Consider the following 23,583-nt stretch of genomic DNA (forward strand, 5'->3'; position numbering starts at 1 on the left):
TATGTAACTTTTATCATGGGGTGGTCTGGCCCCTGCTTGCCTCCAAATGTTAGATCTATTTGCTTGGAATGTTCCACAATAAACGTTAACAGTATATACAGTACAACTTATACATACTATACATTAAATTGGCCTAAGATCTAGAAAAATGAATACCAATGAGGAAATAAAACTACTAACTTCTTTATACAGTCTATGGTAGTCCCATATATTGAATTAAAGAGATGGGACAAGCATAATGAAGTAAGCCTACTATGTTTTACTTTCTACTGCACTTTATACAATCCTGTGACCTCGTGACTGCAACGCTTATCCTGTATTTAAAGGAAAACATCACGAAGACTGACCCACGTTTGACTGTTGGAAACTCCACATGGGGAAATTTCAGCCTGTTACAACAAGCGTGACCATTGTAATGTGTAGCGTTCAAGTTCGTTTGGTACGTGAGGAGTAATTAGTAGTGAAAGCACAATCAAAACCTGTTTAGGCACAAGTATAAAATAAAACTATAGTGTCAAAATGTAGCAGATTATCGTTTAAGTTATAAAGGTTCAAATAACTGGGCGAAATGGTGTTCATAATAATAACACTTGTCTATTACAGATTATCAGCAGTCTAAAATACTATAGTCTTGAACTCGTTTTTCCTTACGTCATCAGCCACAACAAACCCACCTGCTCCAGCCGCGCCGCCACTGTCCCTGTCTCTGAACCGATCCGATGTCAGGAGATACACAACGAGCATACTTTTATATCATTGTTTTTTGTACGCAAGAATATATTTGGTTGATGTATTCGTATAAGTTTTACGCGCAGGGGTCACTCTTTCCCACGCGCTGTTAGCTTGTTTTGTGTTAGCAAGCAGCACAACATGACGGCGGCGTGTAGCATTTGCTGAATGGAGGAGCGCTTCCTCATTGTTTGCCAAAAGGGGCAGTTCTGCTTTCAGAGCCAGCTTCAGTGAATGATAAATACACAGACAGCACCAGTGAGAAGCACACACAGCGCCATGGAGCCACAGGCGGGCGCAGGCTGTCTGAATCTGGGCAGTCTAGTGAGCACTTTACCGGTGATCCCGTACCAGAAGCTGACTGACCTTTACTACCTGAGCAGAGGCGGCTTCGGAACCGTGTTTAAGGCGCAGCACTCGGACTGGAGGACCACGGTGGCCATCAAGTGCCTCAAGCTGGACTCCCCGTTTGGAGAAAGGTACGTGCCCTCTTCTGATAAGTGCACGGATACAGGCGCACTTATCTTCTTTCAAAACAACAAGGCTGTGTCCGTGTAAAGAATTCTTTGATAATGACTGCCATGCTAATAAAGTAACATTTATCATATTGTCATTTTGCATTTTCTTTAACGACGGAACTATGTGCTGTATTTCAGAGAGAGGAACAGTTTGCTAAAGGAAGCTGAAGTGCTCCACAAGGCCAGGTTTAACTACATTATACAGATTTTTGGTGTCTGCAATGAGCCTGAGTTTTTCTGCATTGTCACTGAATTCATGAGCAATGGTTCCTTGGACTTACTCCTTCATGAGGTATATTTACTTACATTAAGCTACACAAATAATATATCCATTAAATGTTTATTAAAGCTAAATTTCTTCAAAAAATTGCTCATCCTGTGTGCTGTGTAAGTGAAGTGAAACCCACTTTGTTCAGTGTTGTTGTTGTTGCATCCTTAATGCATCCTTTATTTTGCTTCAATATAGCCTTAGTTGTATTTTATCGCAACTCTGAAATAAGCAATGACTTGCAGCTGTTGGTTTATATGTTTTCTGTTATATAATTTCTTTCCTCACAGAAGGACATGTACCCTGAACTGGCTTGGCCGTTAAGACTGAGGATCTTGTATGAGATTGCTCTCGGAGTGAATTACCTTCACAACATGAACCCTCCCCTTTTGCATCAGGACCTAAAAACACAAAATATTCTTCTGGATGGAGAATACCATGTCAAGGTCAGTAGTGTTTATGATGTTACATGAACAAAAGACATGTTCACCCCAGAGTAACATTTTTATACTTCCTCTTTCCAGATTGCTGACTTTGGTCTTTCAAAATGGCGGCATTTGTCAGTGAGCAAAGGCTCTGGATCCAAACCCACAGAGATGGGAGGCACAGTGATCTACATGCCTCCAGAGAAGTACGAGCCCTCAGCCAATAACAGGAGCAGACGTGCTGATGTGAAACACGACATGTACAGGTTAGATGTTATCTACACATTTTTATTTAAATCATTTATTATATTATTTTATGTGTATAAAATTAATATAATAAATGAACAGAAACCAGACTGATCTTGGGATTACAGTATAAAATCTGCTAATCTGAAAATAAGGAAGTGTGATGCCCAATTTACTCTCTGTTCTGGTAATGCCACAGAGTTTATTATGCAATACAGTTGGATTGCCAATATGAGTGAGTCAGTTCCTCAAAGCAGTTTTTCCCGTTTTTAAAGGAGCGAGTTGTAAAAGTCCCTCTACCTCTTTATGGGAAACCCAGGTATTAAAGAAACTTTAACTTCTGGTTTTATTTTTGACTTAACAGCTATGCAATCATCATGTGGGAGGTACTGTCCAGGGAGATCCCCTATGATGGTAAGTGTGTATTCATTTGTTAATTAAAAAAAATAAAATTAAATATATATACAAATATATTATATTATATTATAATATAACATCTGTGAGCCATTGTAAATGATGTGTTTGTTATTTAGAGATGAACAACCCAATGCAGATAATGTTCAGCGTGATCCGTGGTACTCGTCCCGACACAAGTTTAGACAGTCTTCCTGCCCACATTCCCAACAGAGAGATACTAATCAGTTTGATAACCAGCGGCTGGACTGCTAACCCAGACGAGCGTCCGTCTTTTCTCAGTAAGTCCATAAAACAAATAAAAGTGTTTCACTTTTACCAACTAATTAGATAACATTGTTTCACTTGATGTGATTGACATGATTTTGTCCCTCAGAGTGTTTGATTGAGCTGGAGCCAATGGTTAGGAGCTTTGATGACATTGACTTCCTGGAAGCAGTATTAGAGCTCAAAAGGTCAAAGGTCAGAAAAGGGACATCTTATTTTGCCTTTAGAAATGGGCCCTAGACGCATATAAAAAGTTGTTTTCTGTTGATCTAGAGGAGGGCAGAGTGTTGTTGTTCTTCTTCTCCACTTTCCTCTCCCAAGAGGAGTGATGAGGAAACGCTGGGACATAGACACAACCCCACAGTAAGTGGTGTGCACTTTGAAGTTACAATTGTTTAAGCAATACTTAAAATAATCCGTGTGTGCTCATCTGTTATTCCACAGGAACAGTCTGTGTCTGGCTCAGGGTCTTGTTCCTCACCAGAGACTGAAATCTCTTTACCAGGGTTTCTCATCAGCAGCAATGCTCCTCAAGGTAACACGATAATGAATGACAGACCTGTTACAGACGTGGTTACAGACGTGATCACAACACTGCAGAGACATAATCCACAAATACTTTTATTTTGTTCTGTTTAAGGTTTACCATCGTCCTTCATTGCCCCTGAGCAGCCTGAGTCTCTGAAGTCATTGAAGTCTGATCCCTCCAACAACCTGAATGGAAGCCAGAGCCCTGAGAACACCAGGTTAAATATTCCTTTCTCTGAGTGTTCGACTCAACCAGACAACAATGTACTCAAGCCAGGACAACAGCAGTCAGGTAACAAATAGGCATCTGAAGGCATATCTTAATAATGTATTTTTGTAATGTTTTGTCAGCATTTATAAATCTGTCTGTTCTATTTATATAGATTGTTGCTCACCGCCGCGGCAGTCCCCACCGTTAAGAGGCCCAATTGAAGAGTGGATTGCTAGTCGTCGGGAAGAGATTGTGTTGCAAATGACTGATGCGTGCCTGTACCAGACGCTGGACGCCCTCATAGCTCAGGGCTTAATTATGCAGGAGGACTACGAGCTGGTTGTGAACCAACTGACAAGGACTGCAAAGGTTCGCAAGCTTCTGGACAACTGCCATAGACACAATGAAGACTTCTGCCGCATTGTTGTATCCAAACTGTATCTCAATAAGCAAATGGGTCTGAAACCTTATCCACCTGAAATTGCCACTTTTTCGCCTACTGGATCCAGTGCATCTCAGATGGTTTTTTCCTCCATGTCCAGGAACGTGTAGCAGCAAATACCACGGAAAAGTTTACACCACTGACTGTTACTTTGCTTACGTGTTTCTGCCTAAAGATTGAACCCAACTATAATAATAGATCAGTGGTATTTGTATAATCTACTGTATTTCCGCTTTTAATGTAATTGCTCTTATGTTATTTATTATTATTGTTATTATTATTACTATTATTATTCCAGCTTTAATCTATTTTTGGACACCTTTTATTAGGCAAGGTTACTCTTAACAAAATCTGACTTCAGGCATGTTTTATACCATTATACCACAGTTAAAAGCTACAATAGTCTGTTTAGATAATGTAGTTTTAGCATAATTTTTACTTTTTGGAAACTGAAACACAAAGCAAGTTTAGGTTTCACTTTGATACTACTAATACCACACACTTGTCTTCATCAGGGTTTGTATACTTTGGCACATTCTGTCCTGAAAATAATTCCTTATGCATATTAATTTGCACAAAGACTGTTGAAAGGTGGAATTACACTTGACAGTCTCAAAGAACTGGCCAATATTTTGTTATCCAAAAGCAAACATTAAGTTGAACCAGGAACCCAGTTCATTGCAGATTTGTTTCACTTTTGGTTTTGAGAGTTGGGCTGGATTGACTGGTTTGAGGAAACAAGATTCAGCAGAGTGATTTCATCATTATATTTTGTATAGCAAAATGATACTAATTATGTATAATCAACCGCTTCTAGTTTACACAGTTTTTATCGCTCCTCGAGAAACAAAACAACATTCAATCATTAGGAGGAGGTACTGACAGTATTTTTGTTAATATTTATGCAGTGAATTCTGAGTTGTCACAGTACCTGAACAAATTTAAAATGAATGCTTCCACTTAATAATAAAAACTGCCTTTTGCTCAGTAACTGTGCCTCAGTCTTAACAAGTATTTTAACATTCAACATTAAATAGAACTCAACTGAGCCTTGAAACCTGTCACAAACTGTAACATATTTGTACTATAGATACAGTTTTCCTTTTTATACATATGATTATTATTTTATGTCATGTTTATTTGTAAAATTGTCTAAGTAATAAGATGTCGATTGGGTATATAATTTTCAAAGTATGTCCATGTGTAGCTTTTGGACAGTAGAACCTTCCTCTTACATCTTCTTACTCAATAAAAAGCTACGTTTTATTTCTTAGCTTTGTCTTTTTTTTTCACCATGTCATTGTCATTTTGTTGTTTTGTATCCTCTTGTAATGAAACTGTTGACTCAGGAAGTACCACTGTATTTCTGAATGTTGTCTGGGGGCTGAGGCAAGGGCTGCATTTCTCTCAAAATAGCCCAGCGTGGAACACGAGAGTGCAGTTGTCCTGACTGGGAAAAACACTGATCGTGGTCATACTTGGATACAGTTCCCATTGCAACATCTCCAGACCTGTTGCTGCTTCTCTGATGTGACCTCTCTCTAAACCTGGTCCACAAGAAACACTGGAGGCTCTCTTGGATCTGCTTCTCAAATAGGTAAGAGAACTGTTTATTGAATGTATGTTAATCTGCAGCTGCAACTGTTATGCCTTTGCTATGCTAGTTATTTACAGTGTAGATAGTCTTGATGGTCTATACCCAGTCATTATTAACACTTAATAATAATTACACCGTTATTGGCCTTCATATAGCATGAACAAAGACTTAACTCATATTGAACACCTAGTTTAGACTTAGTATCTATTTAATAACCCATGTTTATTTCACTGCAGCCCTTTGGAGATGGCTGATTTGAGGCATATGATGGGAGTTGTGTCTAAAACTATTTGTCCTCGGTCTCGGACTCCATCAGACGAGGACCTAAAGAACCCCAAACAGGAGAAAATGCAGCTGAAGAGGGAGATCTCGCTCATCAATGGGATCTGTCTTATTGTTGGCAACATGATTGGCTCTGGGATTTTTGTCTCTCCAAAGGGAGTCCTGCTATATAGCGGCTCCTATGGGCTGTCTTTGCTCATATGGGCGTTGGGGGGGGTGTTTTCTGTGTTTGGGGCACTATGTTACGCAGAGCTCGGCACTACTATCACTAAATCTGGAGCCTCGTATGCCTATATTCTTGAATCTTTTGGTGGGTTTCTGGCCTTCATTCGCCTCTGGACGTCTATTCTCCTGGTAGAGCCGGCCAGCCAAGCCATCATCTCCATCACCTTTGCAAACTACCTGGTGGAGGCCTTCTACCCCACCTGCCAGCCCCCGTACGATGGCGTGCGTCTAATCGCTGCTGCCTGCCTCTGTGAGAAGCACTGACACTACACATCTGCAAACTACATTTGAGAGGAGAAGCAAAATATAATGTAATCCAAGCACATTGACTTACCTTCCTGACACAAAAAGCCTGACATTCGTTTTGCACCATTGACACCTATATATCATTGACAACAAACCAACTATTAGTTTTGAACTCACCTTGAATAGCTCATCATTTATAAAAGCCTCAGTATGAACTCTAACAGTGCCTATAAAAGTAATACAACGTTTCTATCTATAAAATTGTGCTAAAAGTGGAACAAAGTGGCTCTATTTATGTTTATATTTCCCTACATGTCTGCTTTATCTGGCAGACGTTGATCGGTATTTAGGTGAAAGAGCAAGCACACCTCTGGCATAAGTCATCTATATGAGCATAGCAAGCAGTAGAGGTTGGCAAATATGTACTGACAATGTCATAAATGTAGTTTTGAAGATATCCAAAAATCAGGGATATTGCTTATAATAAAACAAATAAAAAATGCTGCAAATAGAGCTGATATTGAGCCTATATTGTTATCGTTCACGTAAGAGTATAACTATATATAAGTTATATTTCTGCATTTTTGTGGGTAATTGTTCTGTCATTTCACAGTTTGTCCACAACTAATATATTTAAGGACATGTTTTTAAAAATTTCTGTTGGATATTTCTCATAATAGGGATAGTCCAAACAAATTCATAGTTGATATACATTTTTGTCAAAAATGGCAATAATTATTTTGAATCAAAGTAAAATTACAATATAACTAGTTTGTACTTAAGTTCTTTATAATTTTAAGATATTGTTTCTCTTTTTGGCAGGCATGCTTATTTTCATTAACTGTGCCTATGTCAAGTGGGGTACCCTTGTTCAGGATGTCTTCACTTACACCAAACTGCTGGCCCTACTTCTCATCATTGTGGTTGGACTCTTGTCAATATTCACAGGTGCGTTTTAACATTAGCTGTGATCATCTCTGACCTGGCTGGGCCTTAACAGTTGGTTAATAAAGTCTATTTTTGGACCACAGGTGAAACAAAGAGCTTCGACAGTCCTTTTGAAGACTCAAATACAGACCCGGGAGCTTTAGCGCTGGCCTTATACTCAGCTCTATTCTCCTTCTCCGGATGGGACACGCTCAACTTTGTCACTGAGGAGATACAAAACCCAGAGAGGTATGAATTCACTGTTGTTGACCAAGGTTAATAATTAGATTGCAGCTGGGTGAGAGAGGCTGAAAAAAGTTTGGAGTGTTACAAAAGTCACATTTCCTGAAAGTCTGACTCAAACTCACATGCTTTTACTGACAGAGGAGTGGCTGTGGATCTCTGGACTAAAAAGCTGATCACTGACGATTAGAAATGATTGAATCTTGATTAAAATTTGATTAACTGCACAGCCCTAACTTAAAACATCATCAATAAGGTAAAAAACAGACTACAGCTGTTGCATGTCATCTCATTGTAGAAATCTTCCCCTGGCCATTGCCATTTCCATGCCGATAGTGACGGTTATTTACCTGTTGACCAATGTGGCGTACTACGTGGTGTTGGACATGCCCTCTCTGCTCGCCAGTGACGCTGTGGCTGTGGTAAGATCAGTCTCATGGAGTTAGAGGTAGATATTTACTGTGCATTTTGAAGTAAAAGTTTTAGGTCAAAATAAGGTTACTCAAATAAATAATACAAAACCTGTTTGGGTTCAATAACTTAATATTTTGTAGTAAGCATCTAGAAAAGCTTGTAAAGTAGTTGCTTCAGTAAAAAGTAAAAAAAAATTGGGAATTTCTACACAAATTTATCTTCACAATTCACCTGATTATAACTAACTATAACTAACTAATAACTATAACTATAAATAACTAATTATAACGTTGTTGTGCTATGAACTGTAGACTTTGAGGTGAAAACAAGTTGTAAATACTCTTGACATTTACCACACAGACATTTGGGAATGCTGTCCTGGGCCCCTTTAAGTGGATCATTCCAATTTCTGTGGCCATGTCCTGTTACGGAGGACTCAATGCATCTATTATTGCAGCATCACGGTAAACAAGAAGTACTAAACTATTTTAATTTATCTCTTTGAATATTTTTAGTGCTGACTAATGTTGTAAAGTGGTGTGTCTCTTTCCATGTTCATTTTGGTTGCAGGTTGTTTTTCGTTGGAGCCAGAGAGGGCCACCTGCCAGACAGTCTGAGCCTGATTCATGCAGAGCGCTTTACTCCCATTCCTGCACTGCTCTTCAATGTGAGTAGTTGTGTTTACTGGTGACTCTGCTATCAGAGCAGGAAGTTCCTCCGGCTTTAAGCTCTTAAGTTATGTTAAAAATGACTCCTTGTCTATATTTTAATCTTGTGTCACACTATAGGGCGTAATGGGCTTGATCTTTCTTTGTGTGGAGGACGTGTTCCAGCTGATAAACTATTTCAGCTTCAGTTACTGGCTCTACGTGGGCCTGTCAGTGGCAGGTCTCATCTATCTTCGCTACACACAGCCTGACAGACACCGGCCCGTCAAGGTACTAAGCAAATGTATTTTATAGAAGACATATTATCCAATATAAACTTATATCAGCTTGTAACCACAGTGTTCCCTCAGCGGTAGCTTACTCAAAGCTGTATTTCGGTTTATTCATGCATGTTTAAGTGAAGCTTGAGTGCTCAGAAAATACCCCCAAGCCCCACCCACAGCCCTGGCCTTCGTTGTGATTATTTTTAAAATAAAACTGTGAGTGATATGTGCAGGTTTCTAAAATGTCACATTGACATTTTTCAAAAGTAAAAATAATAAATAAAAACATGTAAATGAAAATTTGTTGCCCACTACAATAAAAAGCCACTATGAGGAAGTCAATTTAATATTGTTGTTTACAAAAATGCAAAATGATGATCTACTTATAATTTAATATGAAGTTCCTGAAATAGTAAGCATGATATGTCTTATTTTTTAATAATCAGACAGCTCAGCAAGTCTAGAAGAGTATGAGCTGTATAAAATAACTTTGGGATCACTTTTGAGCGTTAGAGTTCATAAAATACTATTAAGACTTTTGAAAACACTGGAAAATTATTTAAATCCATGTACAAGCTCTATAGGAACTAACAGCACATTACAATCTGTTTACAGCTGTCTCTCTTCTTCCCGTACGTCTACTGCCTCTGCAGCCTGTTCCTAGTCATTGTCCCACTCTATTGGGACACGGTCAATTCCCTCATTGGGATTGGCATTGCTCTGTCTGGAATTCCTGTGTATTATGTGGCCATTTACCTCCCTGAAGAAAGAAGGCCAAGGTTTATTCGCAAACTAAATGGTAAGTCCTTCAGCCCCTGTTTTAGCAGCCATGGTTCAGTCAAATGTGTATAAATAGGGCTAGAAAAATCATTACCATTTTAACCTATAGTAACAGCTCTCCAGTTACAGCGGTCATGACTGTAAAATTCTACAAGTACGTCTTTGTATTCAACCATACTAACGAGAACAATTTCAATTTTGCTATTAAAATCTTCATTATATTTTTTCAATGCCAGGTAAATAGAATAATTATTCATGAATGTGTGTCCATACAAACATACAGTAATTCTGCATTTAACATAGACCCATGTCATATTATTAAGGTGAATATTCATTTTTATGTTCAGTAAAAACAGGTCCTGACAGACTCTAACTACTTCTTTGAATTATTGTTATATCCAAACAAAATTTTTTATGTCTTTTTTTGTACATTATCTTGAATTACACGTTTGCTCCTCCTACAGTCACAAGATGGCAGTGTTCATCGTTCCTCTGGCTTTATTTATGGCTTTATTTATAACTAATTAACCTAACTGGTTCAGTCAACCAAAGTTTTGTTGTTGTACTTTTTGTATAGGATGTGTTTCTTCTGCGTAAATTGTTTTTATATGTATGTTTATATGTTCTTTTCTATTTCATTTCCTCCCCCCACAGCCCGGGCCACTAAATACACCCAGTTGCTGCTGTTCTGCTGCCTGACTGAGTTTGACTGTGAAGCAGAAGCTAAAACAAACTGAGAAGTGACGTTTTCGTTTTAAAAAGGAACAGAGTCTATGATGTTTTCCACCAGAGACCAATGTCACAATGACACCCTTAACAGCGCCTCTAAGGGAACTACCAGGTTTTAAAAAAAGGACCTGTCATCTCAAGTAACTCTTCAGGAAATGACTTGCACTTTTCTAGGAATATTTTTTTAAATGACTTAACTGGGTGATTATTTTGACCACCTAATGTATGTCAGAAGGTAGAGTTTAAAATTGCGAAGAGTGTGGTTGGTGTGTAGTTGTCACACTGATGCAATACTGTAATTTTGTTACTTTTCATAGAGTTATACAACTGGGAAGTAACTTTTACTTGAGGGATTTTCTTTTGTACTTTGTATGAACCAAAACTTTTGAGTAATTTTTAGGTAAACACTGAAAACATACTGAAAATTATAGTAGCACCAGTAGTAGCATGGCAGTACAACTTACTTATTTAGTACTTTTTTATAGAGGTAAACTTTCTACACTATTTTGTTCAACATTTTGCTGACTATTTTGGGTTTATTTGAGTAAAATTAATTTGAAGCACTTCATTAATTAATTTGGGAATATTGTATTTAACATTACGTAAACACAATTGTGTACACGGATCAAAGAGAAAAAAGTAAGTAAAGGAAAAGTAAAAAATAAGGTAGAAGTTCATTTTAAAATGTCTCAGTTAGGTTTTGGTTGTACTTTTTGCACAATGCCATATACACTCGAAGTAAAATGGAAGTTTGCACAGGTGTTATAGTTATTTCTTTAGTAAATTAGAATGTACAGCAGATGTATATTTCCTTTTTTTTCCCATTCAACAAAATTAAGAAAGTTAAACTATTAAAGCAGTCTGGAGTACATGAATTGTCTTGTCTGTCAATTAAAATTAAATAATAAACATTTTATTCAAACAATTCTTATAGATACACTGCAGTTGGTTATATCGAAGCCGGGACAGATCCACTTGTTGCTGAACTGTGTGTATCCTTCTGCATTGATCAGGTCACTGCCTACAGACACCAGGTTAGAAATACACTGCATTAAACACTATTTCCACATCATTTAAGTGTTCATTAAAGTAGATTATACCATCCATGAGGTTTTGCAGGCTGCAGAAGTTTGTTCGGTTGGCTTCTGGGTCTTTTGGGGTGTCCAGCATTGAATCACCCTGCAGAATTAAGGACGTAGCATCAGTAGCATTATCACATTAAAATAACACTGACAATAGTTATTTTTTTATGTTCTTAGCTTGATTCAGTAGTTAGCAGTGAGCTTCTAGCATGAAATATTCTAACACGATTTATAACACTCTTAACCCTAACACTTTGCCCATATTACGCTGTTTTCTGATTTATGTTAAAATGTTGTTTCCTCATCACTTCATTCACACATGTTTAACACACAAACCCTGCATATTTAGGTTGAGTTGTTCTCTCAGATGTGATATTATTACTGTGTTGTCATGAGGTAATACAGGAAGTGCTCTACTGTGTTTTTAAACTCCATACACCTTCACTAGAATCATCTGGATAATTTCAACCCTGAAATGTCCCATCTCTGCTGAACTAAAGGTTTGACAACACAAGGTGGAACAGAACATTCTGAGCTTTGGAGATGTAGACAGATAAATAATAACATGCCATCTAACATGACTTTAACCTCACAAGACTCAATTTTGCATAATATAGGACCTTTAACTTCCATTAAAACAACTAATCTAATTGTTTCCTAATTAAATAAATGTTAAATAAAAATGCTACAGGCCTAATTTATACTATCTGTTTTTAAAATGCAATAATACTAATAGTTTAACTTGTCAACTTTTCCACTCACTGTCACTTTGCAGAGCGTAGACTGTTCAAACAGAAACTGCATTTCGTTGACTCTCTTTGTTTTGGGAGACGTGTGCGCGGCTTTGATGAGATAGGGTGAGGTAGACACAAGCTGACACACACAAAAACAAGTTAATATAAATAACATTTGACAGTTTAAGTTAAAGAAGCATGCCTGACCTCATAGGAGCACTTCTCTCCACTGTACAGACAGCTCGTACTGATCTGCCACAGTTTGATCTGTCTCACCAGCCTGTTGTACACCTCCTCACACAAAATCCCAAACGTCCTGCAGAAAAAAAGAAAGTGTTTAAATGTTTAATTTTGTTTTTAAAATGGCTTGTTTTCAAACTGAATTCTAAACGTAGCCAATGAGCCAAAAAGCTATCACAAAAGCTGTCACATAAACTCTAAAGCAACTTAAAATAGGGAAATACAAAAACGTCCCTAAAATATGACCAAATAATGAATTAAATATCAATCGGAATAAATCAGATTAACTGTTTTATTAAATGCAGAGACAATTATTAATTTGTTTGATGGAGTCCTGAGTTATGAAATTAGGGGAATTAATTAAGTAGCCTTTGTTCGGGCCACACAAAATCCTTATTCTAATAAACACGATGCTAGTACTCAATATTAATGTATCGGTAACTGTCAGATTTGTATAAACAATTTTTATATAGCACTTTTCCACCTCCAGGGCACTCAAAACACTTTACGTCAAGGAACCACTCACCCATTCACACACACACACACACTCATACAGGGGGATAGGTGTCTTGCCCAAGGACACAACAGCAGCATTCATCTGTGGGAGCTGGAATCGCATCGCCAACCTGTGGGTCAGTGGATCGGACCGCTCTACCAATGATGTTTATGTCGAGAGCGGGATTCGAACCTGGTGTCGCTCCTATGACTTGAAAAGTGGACAGAGCTGAAATGCATACTGTCACTCTGTAGTATGTTCATTGTTGTGGGCTAATAAATAGGTTTAATTTAACTATTTTACCTTTCCAAGTCCCATGATAAACACAATCTAATTTTGCTTTTTCTCTGTTTTTTCAGGAGACATTTGATTATGTACTTTTTTTTTTTTTTTTTTTTTGGTTTTTTGTTGTTTTTTTTTGCAGTGGACCTTTTGCATTTGAATCCCTAAAAATCCCATCTTCTCAATATGACTAATGGGAAACTTGTGATTCTTCTGGTTCATAATTGACATAATTGACATAGGAGTATGGCCAAAACCATGTCTAATGCAGCTCTGACCATTGGCACCGTGACAGGTACAAGTCAAACAGCAGTTTACAACATAAGTCCCCTTTACATTATAATAACAAGTACTTCAGAAACCACTGGAAACTTAGCATACTTTGATTTGTTCAGTAAAAGTGTCAAATAACAAACTTACCATTTGATTTTGCACTGCGCTGGCCGGTCCGTGACAGACAGGGTAAGAGTAGCCCCCAATAAAACAGCAGACATGAGGAGCAGCCTGAGATCCATAGTGGGAGGAGGGCTTTCTATGTGCAGGACTTGTACCTACTGAGGCCAACATCGTGTGCAGCGCTTAAAAGGCCAGTGGTCATGTGCCAGGACAACATTGATTATCACACATGACAACACAGAGGATAGGAGCTGGTAGAAGTGAAATTAAACCTCATGATAATTACAGTATCATCTTATTGTTCAATGTAAGCTGGAACATTATATTTTGGGCTTCAATATTTTCTGTGTAAAAGTGGGGAGATTTTGGATATTTATTGTAATGTGATACAATTTGAGCTGCAAAGGGTGAATAAGTCCCTTTAATGAAAGCGTATATTTAAAAGTGGTTTATTGGGATTACCTTGCATGATTTAAATCTTAATTAGTGGCATAAAGTAGTTTAAGTAGTAATATTATCGTTTATCACAGTATTTCTCTGTAGCAATACAAATAAACTAGTTTTATTTCACTTAGGCCTGTATAATAAAAGTAGTTTAGTTTCTTCTGACTTAATTTTATTTACTTAGGTAAGTTAGGGTTAGAAAGAAGCAATGCAAAAATCTAGTGATTAGACTGTACGGTATTTTTCGGAAAACCTTTTTTTTTTTTTTTTTTTTTTTTTTGTCCATGCATGGCAAGTAAAAATTTGCTTGCAATGTGCGTCTGTGGAATGAGCTGATCAGTAAAGTGCTGTCTTGAAAGGCCCTATCTCACAATGTAAAAAATAAAGTCCACTTTCCACACTTTATATGCTGATGCTATGGTCAGTGTCAGTCTCACCTTGTGCATAGACATGTGACACAGGGTTCAGACAGAGGCGCTTTATGCCTGGCACATTGACCATGAAGGAAAAACTAGTTCATCTTTTTATACTTAAGTTGAGGAATGTGGAAACAACCTGTAGATAAGAACTTGCACATAGCATATGTTCAAGTTCATATTTATAAGTATAATGTTTAAAACATAATCTGTATTTCTGAGTCTTTGGTCATAGATCATTATCCCAGTTGTAAACAGTAAACTTTAGACTTTATATAATACTCTTAACTCCACTAACATGGAAATGGAGAAAATATAAGATCAAAGACCTTAATAAATAAGGATGGTGAATCAGTGTAAAGGACAGAACAAAGATGGTTAATCAATTAAAAGGACAGAACAAAGTGGACAGTTTGCCCCATAACAGCATGTTTACAATCGCAGCCTTAAAAAGAAATTGTATTTTAAGGGTCAGTCCTCCATTAGTTTTCTACCTAAACTTTGTTGTCACTAATAATAATAAAACATTTTTACAAAGCACTTTTCTAGACATTTAAAATCACTTTGCAATTTTGTGCATTCTTCATTCACTTCACACTTGAGAAGCTATGGGACAGACTGAGCAACTTTACGCCATGAATTTGATCAGTAAACTTAATGTTAAAAGTGTGAGACATCAAATAAGTAAAAGGTGAAATAGAATTTTATTTTTTTTAAATTTATTTAAATATAAATTGTACTACACAAGCTAAAGCTTAAGAAGTTAAATACATTGATTAAGGTTAAGCAGGTTTCCTGAAAAACAAATACTACTGAAATTAAATGAGACATCTAATTATCTTAACCTTCAATGTTTTTTGATAAATAAAATTAGCTTTGATTCACCCATATGAAAAAGGTTGAACAGGGCAGTTCAGTATTTTAGTGTTGGTGAGCAGTTGCCCATTTCATCAGACTTCAGTAAGGGACTTTACAGTCCAATTGAACGAATCTGGTTGTGCTTCTGGAATTAAAGATGAAATCTAAAAAAATAAATACTCTTTAAGTCAGTGAGGGTCATATGTGTCAGTGTGCATTCCAGAAAAAAAATTGTCACCTTCATAAGAACTTCATTTAAAGAGGTCATGTTCAGCATGTCTGTGGACTCAAGTTGAATGTGAAGAAAGGCCAAACCTGTAAGATGCAAAATCACATGAAAACATCAAGGTGCTTTTGAATGTAAATACAGTACAGATAATTTTGTTTCTAAAATAGTATAATATTATATGTATTATAGATTTAAGAAGACACCAAGTGCACCAAGAAGGCAGATAACAGATGATTTTTTAAAACTTAATGTCCTGGATAATAGTTTTATTTTGCACTGTAAACTTGTTTTTTGTGGGTGAAAGGTCATCTTACTGTTGAGTTCTCCTGTGAGGTCTACAGTAGTTGGCTGAATCGTTGAAAATGTAGGCTCTGTAGTTGGCAGGATTGTTGGGCCTGCTGTAAAAGTGTAAAAGAAGTCACAACACTGAAAACACAACACAAGGACTTGTACATTTTACACATACATTTTTGTATTTATTTATTTATTTTAATAATGTCTGAAGAAGAGAGTCACGACAGAGTAAAGCTCCGTCTAACTTTTTAAACTCTCCAAAAAGAGAAATGCTCTGCTTAAGTCTGCAAACCAAGAGTGAGGCTAAATATATGATTCAGTATGCACACGGAGAAGACAGCAGCTCGGGTCAATCATGTTTAGGTTGACTATAAGGAGATATTAAAATCCCACACGTTTAATAACTAGCTAGTTTGAAATAGGACTGAGAACCACCAGCACCAGAAATGAACCAGGACTAAACAAAGGCTACATAGGAGAACTGCCCTTTACCAGACCTGAATCAGGACTAAAGCAAGACTACGCCAGGACTCTGTTTGGCTCATAGTGAGCAGAAAGAAGAAGCAGACTACACAGGACAACCTCAGGAAAAAAGGTTAAATAGCACAGTCCTTTATTTGAATGTAGACATAAGAAAATAAATAATACAATAGGGTAATACTGAGCCTTTTTATATTTTCAAATAACTGAGTCCATATATATCTGAGTTGAATGTTTTTCTCTTTACATTTTTTCTTCAAGTGGATTTTATATTTTATACTGCCATAATTATGTAGCACATTTCTCTCTTAAAAAATCCTAAAATCATTTAGCACTGAATAACATCAATTCAGCCATGTTTATATCACAATAATAATTACAATAGATAAAGATTTGTCTGTTTGATTTGTCTATTGTGTAGTGAAAGATAGTATGAGTTTCTTACTGGTCTGAGCGAGGCATGATGTGAAGCAGGTGCTGAGGAGTAGTAGCAGCAGCATGTTGGAGGTGACAGTGAAACTCCAAACCTAGAGCCACTTTTGTTCAGCTAAAGTGCAGAGGTGTGGCCCGTAGACAACAATAGGCCTCTGCTGTTTCCTGGGACAACCATAACAAAACCTGACCTGTTGTGCGAAATATGAGGAACAAGGAAAGACAATGACAGTGCCTTCCCCTATGAGTTCAAATATCAATGTCCAAAAGTCACTAAGTCATTAAGATGTTTTTATGGATCAAAGATTATGTCTGGTACCATATAATCACTTCTGTATACTAGTGCAATATGGTACTGCTCACTATTTTATTCATGGTGGTTAATAATTAAGGCCAAATGAAGATGACTACAGGGGGAGGGTTTAGATTTGTATTTGAGTTAGTGAGTTCATGTTTACACATCAAATAACCAACACAATAACAAAAGCATCTTGACCTCACAATGTTATACTGTTAATATCAATTATCTATTGCTTTTATGCTTAATGACCATGGTACTTTGTACAAAATGTGCTGTATAAATGTCTTGCCTTGTCATGTTAGAAATGCAGCACATATTTATTTAGTAGCATGAAGCAATGTAAAAATCCCTCTTGCTTTAGAAATAATTTTTAAAATAAGACAATACAGTCTTGAATTTATGGTTTCTTTCGGCCGCTACTGGACGAACTCAGGCTGCGGTTGGCAGTGGGTGGTGGGGACGTGAGGGGCAGATCCATCCCCAGCTTGACTGTGCTTAGAGGGAGTGAAGGGAGAGCAGAGGTCCTGGGGCTGCTGCCTGAGGAGGATCCACTCCTGGACCAGAAAAAGAGAGAAGAGATGACATTTTAAGATAGATGCTACAAGTTAAAGCAGTGTGTAAGGTTATGATCAGTCTGACCTTATAGACGCAGAGCTACGGCCTGAGCTGGACCCAGACTTGGAGCTCCTACTGCTGCTGCTGCCCGTGGGAGTGGAGGCTGGAGAAGGTAGGGACAGGTTTGCCTGATGAGAAATCATAAGATACATGTGTTTACCCAGTATACACTAAAATGTTGGGTCATCAATAACACACCTGTTCAAAGTACATTGCCAGCACTGCTCTCAGGTTAGGCCGGCTCTCCATGGCTTCAATCAGCATCTTGTCGATGTTTTGGTTGAACTCTTTCAGTTCTTTGAGCCTGATATCTTTCTCCTCAAAAGTCTCACCCTTGCTTTGTTTAGCTGAGCGGATCTCTCTTATTAACTTTGAGCACTGCAGCACATACAGACACATTTTAAACCTTTGTTCAGTGACTTATACAAGAGAGGCATAGTGGTACAGGGACAGAGAGTCTGGTGTTGTGACACGAAACACTGTATTAACGTGACACTGAACCAGAGCGGCCCATTGTTCTCGTGCTGCTTGAGTGTTAGACCTGTTTTGTAGCTCTGTCGATCTTTTCTTGCTGAGACAAAACTTCTTTGTTGATCTTAGCGATGAGTGCCAGTTTGTCTTCAATCTTTTCTTTCTCAAGGCCCTCTTCTTGCTGCAGATTCTCAGAGGTACTATTCATATCCTGAAATTAAAATATGATAACAGATGCCACTATCAATAGGCAATATATAATCAAACCTCCCAAGAACTAAATGAATGATATATTATGTTTTTTCAGGTTAGTAGTAGTAGTATTAGAAGAAAGGGGTTAGTTGATTTTCTGTTCAAAACTGTAGAACTGAAAGCCCCTATCTCTTTGTTTTGGTTTTCTGAGCTTTGAATGCAGGACAATACAGTATTACTCAAACTTTATGAATCAATCAAAATACAACTCTAAGTACATTATTGATTAAAGACCATATTATAACATGGTTAAAAGCCCATAAAAATTGATTTTACAAACTTGGGTACGGCAGTACCTGTAAATCCTGTTGCAGCTCTTGAACTTGAATCTGCTTGTACCTCAGTGTGGCCTCAGCTGCTTTCAGCTGCTCCTCCAGCTTTAACTTGTCTTGGAACTCAGGGCCTGAAGCAAAACAAAACACCATCAAATCATACTGCAACAGTCTGAACATAGTGTTTATTGTAATACATACTGGATTCTTTGACTCTGTTCAAGGATTCACGAAATAAGGAGTTGGAATTGTTGAGCATATGAATAGTATTTTCCAGTGCATGGTTTTCAAGTTCAGCTTTATGAATTTTAGCATCCAGGCTGTTGCCTTTACGCTTTAGCTCTTCTTTTTCTTGGGCAGCCTTAAAACCGAAACAAAAGTAAATATCTTATTTAAAAATTGTTTGTAGGGATCCCTTTTACACATTATTTGTATTGTTATACTCTGTCTAAGTATCTGAGGATGGCTCACCTTTGTGATGTAGTAAGCTTGAGACTTCTGCTCTTCACCTTCAGGACCCGCCATTGAAATGGTCAAAACATCATAGCGTTTCTTCATCAAGTCAACCTTTGACAACTTCTCATTCAGCTCCACACTGAGGCAATACAATAATATTGTTGTTTTATTCATGACTATATAACAAACAGTATAAGGCATGCACACTAGTCTTACCTCAGCCTCAGCCTCTCCTGCTCAATGACTTTGAGCTCTTGACTTTGCAGCTCTTTGTAAACACGGATCTCCTCCTTTCGCTCCTTCATCACCCTCTGAAACTCTAGGCGCCTTTTCTCCAGAGACATCATGCAGTCTGTGTTACTGTACAGCAGATCACGCTTACGCTTCACCTCTGTTTTCAGGGTGTTGTGCTCCACCATGTCGTCCTGAGAGGAAAACACCACCAAGTCAAGTGAATTTGTTTTCCATTTAAAGTTTAAGGATGTCCACTGACTGATCCTAAAAGCTATAATGTTAAAAGGAAGAAAATGGTTGAAAGTTAGACATTTTGCGAACAATGTGTCTAAACAATCTGACAGTTATAGCTCCGGTGGAGTGGTCTTAGATTGCAATGTTCACTATCAAAACGGTCTCAATGAAGAGTTCAGTGTAAGAATACAATTTGATCATTATGACCACTAGTTATATTGTATACAGCGGGGAAAATGATATTAGACACACATATCCCTTTGAGGGGCTTTGCAAGCTTATAAATTGTTATGCAGTGTTGTATTATTATTAAATATAATGTCACATGCTCAGGTGAATAGTTTCTGACTGCTGTAGATGCTGGCATTACTGTGATCTACCTGCTTCTGCAGTCGCAGTAACTGGAGCTCCTTCTCATTGGTCTTACACTGCAGCTCAAACTCATCCACCTTCTCTCCCAAAGTCCTCTTCTGAGTTTCAAATTTATCCAGCTTCTTTTTGAAGCTACAGATGTCCTCCTGAAACACATGGCTGTGTGGTTGTATCCAGTTTTATCATTTTAAAAAGTAATGTTTTATGAGGTAGCCTGACCTCAACTTTCTTAAGCATCGAGCACTGCAAAGCTGCTTCTTGCTTCTTCTCCTCCAGAGCCGTCGTCAGCTCTGCAATCTTCATATCAAGAATTTTCTTCTCCTCAGTGTTCACGCTCCCTTGCAGCCGCTCCAGTTTCATAGTGAGGGAGTTAATCTCAACTTCCTGAAAACATACAACGGTTAATAACATTTTCAGAAACGGTATGGAATCAAGTTTTTAGACAAACTTGCCTGTTGGTTCAAGGTTATCTGCTGTGACAGCAAATTCTTCTCAGCTTTCCTCTGCTCATCTTCCAGAGTGAGCAGAGTGCACTTGCTCCGAGAGATTTGAGCAAGAGCATTTTTTTCTTTGCTCCTCAGAGTCTGCAGCTGCTGTTTACGACGAAACAGCCCTTCCCTGTGATCACGGAGATGCACCTCCAACTCCTGAGGAACAGTCATAGGGTTTCAGAATTATTAATTTGCCTGCTATTTAATCAGTCCATTGTTGCCATTGGATACTGGGGGTCCCCACCTTCATTGTCTGCTCCTCCTCCTGAAGAAAGCGTTCCATCTGAGAAGCCCTCTCCTCTTCACTGAGAGCTGTCGCAGTCACTGCTCTGAGTCTCTCCTCCAGGGCAGCGTTGTAAGCTCGGACTGTTGTCAGTCTAGAAAACATTGCATCCATTATGATTACTATTACAATTTCATGAAGTGGCTCATGATAAAGGAGTTTATTTTGAGATCATTGTCTATAATCTTCGATGGGATTTGATTTGACCCACAGATTTGACACATTACTATGCATACTATTATTGTGCATGTTTTTCAACAACCCAATGAGCAACATATTCTCTATAACAAAAATCTTGAATATATTTTGCTAGTAATCCTTAAGTTTCCAAACACGATGCCTGCAAGTTTTAAATAAAAACTGGGCTCACTATAACACTCTAATTACGGTAACTACTACAACTTGCTTTCACTCACTTCTTATCCTTGTCACAGATCTCTTTTTTCAGTCTTGATATGTGGGACGTAGCAGCATCCACGTCTGATGTTGTTCTCTCCAGAGTGTTCTTGTATGTACTTAACTGCAAAATTCAGGATGTGTTCAGTGTTGGATGTTTATATTTACACAACATTTGGCAGTGACACTGACCTCGTCCTTGAGGCGATTGTAATTACTCTCATGCTCCTTCAGCTCCTGCTGCAGTTTGACTCCAAGCTGGCTGGCGATCATCACCTTCCTCTCAGTCTCTTTGTTGTTGTTCTGCTGTGATTCGAGCAAGTGCTTCTTTTCTGAAATAGTATCATTCTTTTCTCTGACTTGATGGTTCATCTCTGCCAATTTCTGCATATACAAATCAAGAAAAACTTGAAGGCATATTGAAGAAGTGAAGTGTTAATTGAAAACAATTCAGAAATTATATACAAAATATCCACAAAAGACTAAGTGATAAGCAACAAATTGGAACAATGGCCTAATTTGAATAACTGAGAAAAATACTTAAACGAATCAAACAAACCCTCTATGAAAATGCACTAAATCTCAAAGAAAATGATGCCAACATTTATATGAGATATGACAATATGGAACAACTTCCCAAAAATAAAAAAACAGGCTGGTATGTCATTCACCTGAATTGCTTTGTAACTGAAAACAATATTCTATAATCTGTGTCCCATGTTCTTTGGTGAAGATGAGGAGGGGAAGAGTCACTAGTCACCACCTATAAAACCATACCTGTTTTTCATTTCATTGATGAAATGACAAACTATAGATCTCACCCAATCAATATTCCAGGAGTGCAAAAGACTTAATGATATTAAAAATGTAATGAAGAGACCATTGGCAAAAGCTTTCCATTGTTTTCTCAGCCTTACCAGTGCACAGTGCTGCATCTCATTGTTCCTCTGCTTTATCTGCTTCAGGGTGAATTCCCACTGCTGAATGAGCTGTTGTGTTTCCTGATGAACCTGGCGCAAATTCTCAGTGGTTTTGTCAAGGGCAATCTATGAAAAGTGAAGGAATCTTAAAGCGACATAGTTATGAAAATTGCACTCATTTTGTTTAATTTTGGGGTGCATTTTTTAAAACCTGTGTAGATAGTGTCTCTGTTAACTCTTTGTCCAGAGCTTTGTGTTTTTCATTTGCTTCCACAGTCTTCTTCTCAATGGCCAGAGTAAGTGACTACATACAGAAACAACAGTGACATATTGAGAGAGGGATATTGGTATTTTAAAAAGCTCAGGGAGACATGAAGCACAGACCTTGATCCTCTGCTCATCCTGTTGAGCATACTTAATAATAGCCATGGTGTCCTCATCTTTGCGCATTGACTCCTCTAGAAAAGCATCCATAGTCTGCTGATCCCAGTTCATTTGATTCTGAAAGTCTTGCAGCTTCTGTTTGATCTTGAATATCTGATTCTGTATATTTTGGGCTGTATTAACATAGGCCTGTGATCAAAATAGTTTGTTGTGGTTATTTCTGACCTCCATCATGTTGCTCCTCTCTGTCAACAATCGGAGGTCACTGTTCATCTTAGAGGACTCCAGGGCCAGTCGACCAGCCTCTCGCTCAGCCAGTGCTGTCAGGTGTTTTTCTGTCTCCTCTTCTCTCACCATTGCTCTGTATAAAGCCTGTGAATAGCAGACATCTAAGTACATTTTGTTTCACTGTCAAAGCTGATATGGAGATTTACTGACATTCTTACCTCATTATTTTCTAAAGTTTGTTTTAGGATTTTGAGGTCTCCAGTCTGAGTCTGCTTCTTTTCTTTGTTATTCTGAAGTTTTTGCTCAAGTTGCAATAGCTGCTTTTCTTTGTTAATTAGCTGTAAAACACATACAGATGTTGAAATTGACCTATTTCAATGAAAAGCTGAAATAAAGTGGTTAACATTTTGTAGATATACGATGTAACTACATAGCCTAACTTGAACCTGATTTCATTAGCTCCTAAATAACTTGAACATTGTCTACATAGAGTAAATAATAGAGTAAAAGTATGCTTAAGCAAACGTAACGCTGTGTAACATCAGCTCCAGTCTCATTTTGTTCTTACCTCTTCTATCAGCGCTCTGTTTTGTGCGTTACAGTCGGGGATTGCAAAGCGCACATCCCAGTCCATCTTCGCCATAATCGAATTAACAAAGTTCGACATATCAAGTATTAAATAAAAAGTTAAATAAACGGAAAGTTATAGGTCTTCTTATGACTTGTGGAGGCTGCTGTGTGCAGTGCAGTACAGTGCTCTGCTTCTCCTCTGGCGCCTGTTTGTCTCTGGTCACCTTGGTAACCGCACTCTACCGCCAAGAGGAAACTTCCGTTTTATTACTTTAATCTGGAGCAAAAATAATATAGAC

General features: G+C 37.8%; 4 protein-coding genes across 4 annotated transcripts; 2 read left to right on the forward strand and 2 right to left on the reverse strand.

Moving 5' to 3' along the window:
* Positions 1-657: 657 nt before the first annotated feature.
* Positions 658-5,320, forward strand: LOC117385182 (receptor-interacting serine/threonine-protein kinase 2-like). Its single transcript, XM_033982452.2, has 11 exons — positions 658-1,208; positions 1,386-1,539; positions 1,806-1,961; positions 2,040-2,206; positions 2,551-2,600; positions 2,720-2,881; positions 2,977-3,062; positions 3,141-3,230; positions 3,312-3,402; positions 3,508-3,687; positions 3,779-5,320. Exons 1-11 carry the CDS (start codon positions 964-966, stop codon positions 4,156-4,158), a joined length of 1,761 nt encoding a protein of 586 aa, XP_033838343.1. The 5' UTR covers positions 658-963; the 3' UTR covers positions 4,159-5,320.
* A 174-nt stretch (positions 5,321-5,494) lies between these two features.
* On the forward strand, positions 5,495-10,879 carry LOC117385184 (Y+L amino acid transporter 2). Its single transcript, XM_033982453.2, has 10 exons — positions 5,495-5,645; positions 5,882-6,402; positions 7,221-7,346; positions 7,430-7,574; positions 7,867-7,990; positions 8,343-8,446; positions 8,553-8,649; positions 8,771-8,920; positions 9,529-9,712; positions 10,348-10,879. Exons 2-10 carry the CDS (start codon positions 5,892-5,894, stop codon positions 10,428-10,430), a joined length of 1,524 nt encoding a protein of 507 aa, XP_033838344.1. The 5' UTR covers positions 5,495-5,645; positions 5,882-5,891; the 3' UTR covers positions 10,431-10,879.
* Positions 10,880-11,248: 369 nt separating this feature from the next.
* wu:fc46h12 (uncharacterized protein LOC568958 homolog) lies at positions 11,249-14,066 on the reverse strand. The gene is made up of 5 exons (XM_033982454.2): positions 13,677-14,066; positions 12,446-12,554; positions 12,267-12,377; positions 11,523-11,601; positions 11,249-11,443 (listed from the first exon to the last, which is right to left on the reverse strand). The coding sequence occupies exons 1-5, from the start codon at positions 13,769-13,771 to the stop codon at positions 11,340-11,342; spliced, it is 498 nt and encodes a 165-aa protein (XP_033838345.1). The 5' UTR covers positions 13,772-14,066; the 3' UTR covers positions 11,249-11,339.
* A 3,155-nt stretch (positions 14,067-17,221) lies between these two features.
* Positions 17,222-23,404, reverse strand: ccdc39 (coiled-coil domain containing 39). The gene is made up of 20 exons (XM_033982840.2): positions 23,283-23,404; positions 22,933-23,052; positions 22,712-22,858; positions 22,487-22,645; positions 22,314-22,406; positions 22,100-22,228; positions 21,375-21,566; positions 21,203-21,306; positions 20,748-20,880; positions 20,461-20,659; positions 20,232-20,392; positions 20,021-20,158; positions 19,389-19,597; positions 19,188-19,311; positions 18,918-19,077; positions 18,741-18,847; positions 18,263-18,403; positions 17,920-18,099; positions 17,746-17,849; positions 17,222-17,660 (listed from the first exon to the last, which is right to left on the reverse strand). The coding sequence occupies exons 1-20, from the start codon at positions 23,379-23,381 to the stop codon at positions 17,504-17,506; spliced, it is 2,856 nt and encodes a 951-aa protein (XP_033838731.1). The 5' UTR covers positions 23,382-23,404; the 3' UTR covers positions 17,222-17,503.
* Between the last annotated feature and the right edge of the window lie 179 nt (positions 23,405-23,583).

Source organism: Periophthalmus magnuspinnatus, chromosome 17, assembly GCF_009829125.3.
Source record: "Periophthalmus magnuspinnatus isolate fPerMag1 chromosome 17, fPerMag1.2.pri, whole genome shotgun sequence".
In the NCBI taxonomy this organism is placed as follows: Eukaryota; Metazoa; Chordata; class Actinopteri; order Gobiiformes; family Gobiidae; genus Periophthalmus; species Periophthalmus magnuspinnatus.